This window comes from Corapipo altera, unplaced genomic scaffold, assembly GCF_003945725.1.
Source record: "Corapipo altera isolate COAL_440 unplaced genomic scaffold, ASM394572v1 59693, whole genome shotgun sequence".
NCBI classification, from domain to species: domain Eukaryota; kingdom Metazoa; phylum Chordata; class Aves; order Passeriformes; family Pipridae; genus Corapipo; species Corapipo altera.
The window spans coordinates 2,513-12,115 of NW_020885481.1; the positions used below are offsets into that span (position 1 = coordinate 2,513).

General features: G+C 51.2%; 1 protein-coding gene across 1 annotated transcript; it reads right to left on the bottom strand.

Annotated features, from left to right (window-relative positions):
- Positions 1–3,896: 3,896 nt before the first annotated feature.
- Positions 3,897–4,818, bottom strand: LOC113940543 (olfactory receptor 14J1-like; the record flags this gene model as incomplete). Its single annotated transcript, XM_027631699.1, has 1 exon — positions 3,897–4,818. A coding segment is annotated over exon 1 (922 nt), but the record flags the coding sequence as incomplete, so codon positions are not given.
- Between the last annotated feature and the right edge of the window lie 4,785 nt (positions 4,819–9,603).

Here is a 9,603-nt window from a genome sequence, read left to right on the forward strand (position 1 = left end):
CCTGGCAGCTCCCCAGCACCTTGCTCTCAGTGGGACACCTCTGGCAGCCTCTCCCAGCTCGGGAACCCTCCAGTTTGCAACACTCCAAAGACTCTCCCTGATGCCCAGGACAATTCTGATCCCTCTCCACAAACACTCCTCCAGCTGTGACCCTTGTCTGGTGGCAAACACAAAGGGATTTGTGGCACTGTTTCCCTTACAACAAGGAGAATTTGGGACAGGGACCTTTCCACACCCAGCTCTTGATGTGTCCACACATCTCTGCCTGGGAGTGGGTGTGAATTGACTGTGGTGTGAATGTTGTTACTGTGACTCTATAATTCAGTCACTGTTAAAATTATAGTACATGCGATTGAACCACTTGATAACTGTTAAGTTGGTCAGTGATTAAGTCCTACTAATCTCTTTTGCTCCCTCCTCTTTCGATCCAAATCCTTTGCACCCTGACCCTCTTGCATCCCAAGTCTCTGTGTAAATCATTCCCTTTCATGAAAAAATATATTTTTCGTGACTTCCACTTTAAAATCTTCTTCATTAACTAAACTACAAAACAAGTCCAATTAGCTGTAGAAGTCTTGAAGACTTGAAGACAATTAAAGGAAGGGAAATAATTTGTTTTTCAGTGTTTTAATGGTTGCCACAGTGTGTTTGGATCTGCATCAGCTGTCAGTCCAAGATGGGCCATGCCAGAACTGGTGAGGTTGGGGGGTGAGGAGCAAGGTTGATCATCCAGGGTCAGTGTGGATCTCCTGAGGAGACACTCAGCATCAAGATCACTTGGAGAACACATCTATCACTTCTTGTCTGAACTAAAATATATTCATTCATTTGATTTCAGAAAAAAGTACAAACTTTGAAGACTTGTTTTGAAATTGCCTTGAAGACAATTAAAGGAAGACAAAGAGATCCTGAAGGATTTCTGGAATTTAATAAGCACCACGGGGTGTTTGCAGCCCAGCCCACGATTCTTGAGGTACTGAGAGAAGATTGAAACAGCTGCTTAAGAAGTCAGAAGCCAAACTGCAAGTGCCTTGAAGCATTGCTGGGCCCCACTGAGGGCAGGCACTGACAAAGCCTCCCCAGGGACTCCTTGGAGCAGCTCCTTGGAGGCCAGGAGTGCAGGCAGACAAAGGCTCTGGGCAGGCCCCTGCAATGCTGAGCAAAGCCTGCCTTGGTTTTGTGGAGCACAGAGGCCAAGGCCTGAGCCCCAGGCCCTGGCCCAGCAGATCCTGTCCCTCCCGGCTGGCTCAGGGCTGTTTGGGGGGCACTGGGATGGGAGGGGGAGGAACAAAGAAGGCCAAAACTGGGCAACCCCTGCCAGGCTCCTGAGGGAGGGGTGAGGCAGAAACCAAGGGCAGAACCTTCCAGGCAAGTTGGTTGTGGTGGCCTGAGTGGCAGAGGCAGCTGCCAGAGGCAAGGGGACAAAGGCCTGGGTGCCCTTGGGCCTTGCAGCCCTGCCAGAGCCCTTGGCCATCTCTCCTGCAGGCTGTCCTGGCCTGGCCCTGCTGCTGCTCTGGCCTTGCAGGCTGCACACCCCCCTCCTGCTTTCCCACCCCCTGCCAGCAGCATTTCTAGACCCTCCCTGATGTCTCTGTACCAGCTCTGGCTGTTGCCATGTGCACTTGGCTTTATTACCTTGGATCCTGAGCCCCTGTGCCACAGGACATCTCTCCCAGAGCCCAGGCCCTTCTCCTGGGGGTCACTGCAGAGCTGAGCAGATCCAGGTCACCTCCCATTCCTCATGCCAACCCCCTGGGCCTGCTCTGGGCCCTGCAGGTCCTTGCCCTGCTCCCAAGGGCTGTGGGGGTGTTTAATGGTCAGGGTTTGGGGTTTAGAGCTGAGGGTCAGGATGAGGCAGAACTTTGGGAGGTTTGTTGTTTTGCTGACAGTGTCTGGTTCATAATTAGGGGAAGAGGGTTTTGGGCTGGGTCAGGATTAAAGCTTGACTTTTCATCCTGGTAATACAGTTTTGGGAATGGGGTGGGCATTGGAGTACAAATAAGAGTCTGGAGTTCTGGGATTGGGCTTTTCATTTGAGTTCAGGTTGAGGCTGGGATTAGAGCAGTGGATTCCTTTCCTTGGGGGTGGCAACACTTTTGGTTAGTGTTGGGGCTTGAGGATACAAAGAGGGTAAAGGTCCATCAGGAGTGTTTGCACAGTGAGTCTTTCAGCACTCTCAGAATGACCCAAACTTGTTTTTACCTCATCAAAATCTTTCTTCTCCATTGGCCAAGCCTCTCTTTCCTTCCCCATTTATCTTTTCCCTTTTAGCCTAGTTCCTCTTTACCTCCCCAAAACATGCATCTGGACGGGGTCAACTTTGTGATGACACTCATGGAATTAGGAGACTATTGGGACACTGCAGGGCCTCATGGAAACCAAGGAACACAGGGACACCGTGAAATCTCGTGGAACCAAGGGACCATTTAATATTTGGGGCCTTGTGGAACAAAAGGAACCCTGAAACATTTTGGAACTTCATGGAACCCAGGAACGATTGTTGTCACTGTGGTGCTTCATGGAAACAAAGGAACCCTGGGACACAGTGGAACCTCATAAAATCAAGGGGCCACTGTGATACTACATGGTCTTTTTGGAGCCAAATGGACCTTGGGACACTGGGGAACCCTATGGAATCAAGGGGTCATTGTGACACTGGGGAAACTTGTGGAAAAATGGAACCAAGAGACACTGTGCAACTTCATGGAATAAAGGTAGCTCAGAGGGTGACTCATGGAGCTGTGGGTGCCTCTGGCTGCATCTCAGTGCCCAGCTGTGTTCTGTGCTTTGGGAAAGGGCAGAAGTGCCTCTGCTGGAGGGCAATGCCACTCCTGCCTGCAGAGCCCTTCCTGCCTGCACAGGGGCAATGCTGCCCAGCCAGGCTGCTTTCCTGCTGGGCAGGGAAAGGGACGGGCCAGAAGGCAGGGCAGGGATGGAGCAGACATGCTGAAGTGTCCTCAGTACAAAGCAAATGTGGACTTGTGACTTGGTCCTTTGATGTCCCTCCATGGAGGGACAACCAACCTCTTGCAGGTGGGGTGAGAGGCCAGGGCTGGGAATGGGGGTTGCAGGGGCTGCTCTGTGACAGTGGCACCTTCCCGGGCTGTCCCTGGAACAAAGACACAGCCCAGACCCTGCTCTGCTGGTCCCTCGGGTCTGTGCCAGGAGCTCTGGCTGTGCAAGGACACTGCTGTATGCCCCCACCCTGCACACTCCCACTCTCAACTGGGCACTGGCATTTGCTTTGCCAGGGCATTCCTGGAGCACACTGCTGACAGAGACTGTGGAGGAAGAGCCTGAAGCCTTCCTTCCCTGCCCTCAGGAGATGCCCTTTGCTGATGGAGGTGCTGGTGTGGAGCCCAGCTCTGTGCCAGCAGTACCCAGGGCCTGTCCCTGCCTGTGATCCCAGCACAGACACCCAGCAGGACTGTGCCCAAGCTGCCAGAGCACTCAGGTCTTGCACCCACAGCAGGGCTGGGAAGGACAGTGTGGAGTTGGAAAGAGCAGATGTGGAAGGAGCAAGTGCCCTTGTCCCGGGCTGTGCTGCTGTGCTGGGAATCTCTTCCCTCCAGCTCTGCTCACAGGCACTGCCCCTGCAGCTCCAGAGAAGGGCTGAGGAAGCATCTTGGACACACAGGTCAGGGCAGGGAACTTTATTTTACTCAAATGTACAGAGAACAAACCTTTTGAAAGTCTTTGAATTACAGAAGAATGGTAGATATTGATGTAGAAATCCCATGAGCAGTGCCATTGATTTGTGGATAACACTATAAAAGTAGAAAAAGAGTAAGGAAATGTATTGACAATAAAAGGGACATACAGGAGAAAAAAGGTTTAGATTGCAGTGAGTTACATTTGGAATGTTATGCAGGATAAAAGATACACTTTATTATTGCCTCTAAATCCAATCATCAGTTTCCTCAGGGCATCCTTGAGCTCCTGGTTCCTGAGGCTGTAGATGAGGGGGTTCAGTGCTGGAGGCACCACCGAGTACAGAACTGACACCACCAGATCCAGGAATGGGGAGGAGATGGAGGGGGGCTTCAGGTTGGAAAATGCTGCAGTGCTAAAGAACAGGGAGACCACGGCCAGGTGAGGGAGGCACGTGGAAAAGGCTTTGTGCCGTCCCTGCTGAGAGGGGATCCTCAGCACAGCCCTGAAGATCTGCACATAGGAGAAAACAATGAAAATGAAACAACCAAATGCTACACAGCAACTAACCACAATGAGCCCAATTTCCCTGATGCTGGCGTGTGAGCTGGAGAGCTTGAGGATGGCAGGGATTTCACAGAAGAACTGGCCCAGGGCATTGCCCTGGCACAGGGGCAGGGAAAATGTGTTGACTGTGTGCAGTAGAGAATAGAGAAAGCCAGTGGCCCAGGCAGCTGCTGCCATGTGGGCACAAGCTCTGCTGCCCAGGAGGGTCCCGTAGTGCAGGGGTTTGCAGATGGCAACATAGCGGTCGTAGCACATGATGGTGAGGAGGGAAAACTCTACTGACATGAAGAAATAAAAGAAAAAGAGCTGTGCAGCACATCCTGTGTAGGAGATGGTTGTGGTGACCCAGAGGGAATTGTGCATGGCTTTGGGGACAGTGGTGTAGATGCAGCCCAGGTCTGTGAGGGAGAGGTTGAGCAGGAAGAAGCCCATGGGGGTGTGCAGGTGGTGGTCACAGGCTACAGCGCTGAGGATGAGGCCGTTGGCCAGGAGGGCAGCCAGGGAGATGGCCAGGAAGAGCCAGAAGTGCAGGAGCTGCAGCTCCCTCCTGTCTGAGAATGCCAGGAGGAGGAACTGGGTGAGGGAGCTGCTGTTGGACATCTGTTCTTTCTCAGCCTAGGGCCTGTTCAGGAAGGGAGAAGACAGTTCAGACCTCTATGAAAAAGCCACTATGTTTTTAAAATAAATCAATGTGTCAAATTTCACCAAATGCACTGCCAAGGAGTCAGTTTTGCTCTGCTGCAGTGGGACATGGATCCTTTATGATAGTGTTCTCACACACACAAGGAATGTCAGATTTAAGAGACCTTGAATACAAAAGTTCCATCTCTACACTCATGACTCAGAAGAGCTGGGGCTGCAGAGCAGAAGCTTAGTCTGAAGTTAGAATAATTGTACCTATGTTTTCTATTTTTACTGTCACATCTGGGGAAGGTTCTTTTCCACTGCAGGAATCCTCATTTTTATGGCCCAGCACACAGTGCCCAGCAGAGCTGCAGGGAAGGGCCCCCAGAGCTGCCTGAACGCCCCCTCCCCCAGGCCTTGGGGGCACTTGCCCCCCACTCCCTGCCCAGGGCTCTGCTGCCTGGAGCTGTCCCTGCCAGCAGCTGCTTCCCTGGGCCCAGGGCTGGGCCCCGGCAGTGCTGCCAGAGCCCATCCCAGCCCTGGGAACTCAACTCTGCCCTGCAGAGCCCTCCCAGCAGCACAGGGCAGTGCCCAGGGGCATCTCTGGCTGGGCAGGCTCTGATGGCAATGTCAGAGTAACCCTGAGGAGGCTGGAAAAGTGACACTGATGCTGCCTGCAAGGCAGTTTTAATGTCTGATACTCTCATCTTCATACCTGTCCTAGTTAGAACAGCTGGGACCGATTCATCATTGGATGGGTGTAGCCCAAAACTGTGTATTCTGTAGCCCTCCATGCCATTTCACAGAAACTGTTGTCAGTAGAGGCCTGCGAGGTGCCCCCCCCCCCCCCCATGCTCCTGTCCTCATGCCCTTTTGTGGAAATTCCCTGACTGAGCACCCTCACACCCTTTTATGGAATTCCCCACTCTGAGGGAAGGACTGAACATCCTTTTATGGAATTCCCCACTCTGGGGGAGGGGCTAAGCATTGCTGCCAGAGCTGGAGAATATATAAACCTGGAGTTTCAGAACCTTCTCTCTCTCTCTCCACTCGTGGGACCCAGAGGAGGACTGCAGTTCAACCACCACCCTCGGCTGGACTACAATCACCATTTTTAGCTGGACTGCAGCAGCTCTCCCACCAGCAGGTTTTTTCCCCTCTCCCTTTGCTTTGGACTCAAGGGGGGCCCAGGGAGCACTGTTGTGTTTGTGCCCTGGGGTGCCAGGTTGTACATTTGGGTTTTGTGGGTTGATACCAATTGCTTGTCTGTGTAGTTGTGCTTATTGTATTATTTTATTAAATTGTTATTCTGACTTACAATCTCTCTTTTGAGTTAAGTTCATTTTCCCCTGCTGGTTAACTTTTAAACCAGCACATTTTTGGCGCCCATCGTGGGGCAGAGAGAGAGAAGTCAGAATCACAATTTCATTTTAAGCATTTGTCTGTTTGAATACAGAAACTCCCTGATCACCATGTTGTTTCATGCATTCACATGGATGTTGTATTTGAGCATGTTCATATTTCCACAGATGGGGAATTATCTGCCTGTTTTGATGCTCTTTTTAAAACCAGGGAGAGGGATCCAAATTGCTTTATTAGTATACTATATTTATGTTATCATAACATCAGAAGCAATGAGTTTCATTGTAAATGTGTATTCAGTCCTGTTTGCCTGTCCTGGTTTGGGTTGTTACCTCTGGAGTCTCATTAAAAATCGCACCCAGCCCTTTGGGGAAACAGGGGGGAATGGTTGTTTCCAGCCTCTCACCTCCTTCTTCCCCTTCAGACCTGCTACAACAGTTTTTGAAAATATTGAGTTCCCTTTTGATGTTAAGGATAGCATAATGTTATTGTTAGTGTTGCTTTGTCTGCTCTGTACTGTGTACACCATGTTTAGGGTCAGAACAGGGCCTTCTAGGGAGGTTGTTTGGACGCCTGCCCTGGGAGCAGATAATGCTGAGTGGCACGGGAAGTGGGAGGACATCGGCCAGTATTTGGAGAAGTTTTCTCCTCCAATGATCTGGAAATTCACCCCTGAACAACTGCAGGATCCAGTTAGCATGATAAGACTGGTGAAGGGGAAATGCTCTGGCAGCTCCAGAGATGGCCAGCTCACAGCAACCTGCTGGGCCCTGGCCACTGCCTACCGGACACTACTTGACATGGTACAGCACTGTCAGGGGGAGGAGAGAAGGAGCAAATCCACAGGCACCATGTCCACCCAAACCACAGCTGAGTCAGAGGGAGAAAGAAATGAATCAACTGGCACCGTGTCCACACAAACCATCGAGGAGCCAGAAGAACAACCAAAACCAATAGCAGTCGCCCCTGTCCAGAAAAGGAAATCAAAGACTAAATCAGTCCGTATAGCAAATGATGATGAAGAGGCAGGACCTTCACATCCACCGGAGGAGACAGAGCCAGAAATAATCACTCGGTCCCTATCCCTGGGTGAGCTACGTGAGCTCCGGAGAGAGTTCACACGACAGGCAAATGAGTCCATTCTGACCTGGCTGCTCCGAATCTGGGATGCCGCAGCTAACGATACAATTCTAGATGGGAGTGAAGCCAGACAGCTGGGATCCCTGTCTCGAGACGTAGTCATTGATCAAGGGATTGGAAGGAGGCAGGAAACTCTCAGCCTCTGGCGGCGATTGTTGTCCAGCGTGAGGGAGAGATACCTTTGTAAGGAGGACCTCCACGTACAGCAAGGACAGTGGAACACGATGGAACAAGGTATCCGGTGCTTAAGGGAATTAGCTGTACTGGAAATAATCTTTTCAGAGGATGAAAGATTCCCTAAAAGTCCAGATGGTGTACAGTGCACATCCCAGATGTGGTTGAAGTTTGCACGACTTGGGCCAGAAATGTATTCCCGTTACCTAGCAACGCTGCAATGGAGGGAGGGAGAGGACAAGGTGGGTGCGTTGGTCAGTAAACTCAGGATTTATGAAGACACTGTCACCGCCCCATTACGAGCCCACGTCTCTTCTGTGGAAACCAAACTGGCTGAACATGTCCGAAGCCTGGAAGAGAAGATTGAAGAGGGACACCAGAAACTAAGAGAAGAAATTAAGGAAGGGATCTTCCATATCGCACCAGGACAAACAAGAGTCTCTGCTATTAGGAGCCAGCGTCCCCCAGCTAAGGAGAGAGAGCACACTCCATGTGGCAATCTATGGTTTTACCTCCGTGAGCATGGAGAAGATATGAGGAAGTGGGATGGGAAGCCCACCTCTTCCTTAGCAGCCCGGGTACGTGAACTGAAAAGAGGGACAAGTGCCACAAGGAACTCTTCAAGGGTAAATGCTGCTCCAGTCTCTCGTGGGCAAGACTCCAGACGGTACAGGAATGATGATATGTCCGATCCTCTTGAAGGGACCTCCAGGTCATATTTACAAGAAGAGCACAATGAGTACCATGACCAGGACTAGGGGTGCCCTGCCTCTAGCCAGGTAGAGGAGAGGGACAATCGAGTCTATTGGACAGTGTGGATTCGGTGGCCTGGCACATCAGAGCCACAAAGATATAAGGCCTTAGTGGACACCGGCGCACAATGTACTTTAATGCCATCAAGACATGTAGGGGCAGAATCCATCTCCATTTCTGGGGTAACAGGGGGATCCCAACAGCTGACTGTATTGGAAGCTGAAGTGAGCCTGACTGGGAAGGAATGGCACAGACACCCCATCGTGACTGGCCCAGAGGCCCCGTGCATCCTTGGCATAGATTACCTGAGGAGTGGGTATTTCAAAGACCCAAAAGGACTTCGTTGGGCTTTTGGCATAGCTACTGTGGAGACAGAGGAAATTAAACAGTTGAACACCTTGCCTGGTCTCTCAGAGGACCCCTCTGCTGTGGGACTGCTGAAGGTTGAAGAACAATTGGTACCGATAGCCACAGCAACAGTGCACCGTCGGCAATACCGCACCAACCGAGACTCTGTGACCCCTATACATAAGATGATCCGTGACCTGGAGACCCAGGGGGTGGTCAGCAAGACTCGCTCACCCTTTAATAGCCCTATATGGCCAGTGCGTAAGTCCAGCGGAGAGTGGAGGCTGACGGTGGATTACCGTGGACTCAATGAAGTCACACCACCCCTGAGTGCTGCTGTGCCGGACATGCTGGAGCTCCAGTACGAGCTTGAGTCCAAGGCAGCCAAGTGGTACGCCACCATTGACATTGCAAATGCCTTTTTCTCCATTCCTTTGGCAGCGGAGTGCAGGCCACAATTTGCTTTCACTTGGAAAGGTGTGCAGTACACCTGGAATCGACTGCCTCAGGGGTGGAAACACAGTCCCAGCATTTGCCATGGACTGATCCAGACTGCACTGGAAAAGGGTGAGGCTCCAGAACATCTACAGTACATTGACGACATCATTGTTTGGGGGAACACAGCAGGGGAAGTCTTCGAGAAAGGAGAGAAGATAATTCAGGTTCTCTTAAGAGCTGGTTTTGCCATTAAACGGAGTAAGGTCAAGGGACCTGCTCAGGAAATTCAGTTCCTAGGAGTGAAGTGGCAAGATGGACGCCGCCTAATTCCAATGGAGGTGATTAACAAAATAGCAGCCATGTCCCCACCAACCAGTAAGAAGGAAACACAGGCTTTCCTAGGCGCCGTGGGCTTTTGGAGGATGCATATCCCCGAGTACAGCCAGATTGTAAGCCCTCTCTACCTTGTGACACGGAAGAAAAATGATTTCCAGTGGGGCCCAGAACAACAACAAGCCTTTGAACAAATTAAACAGGAGATTGCCC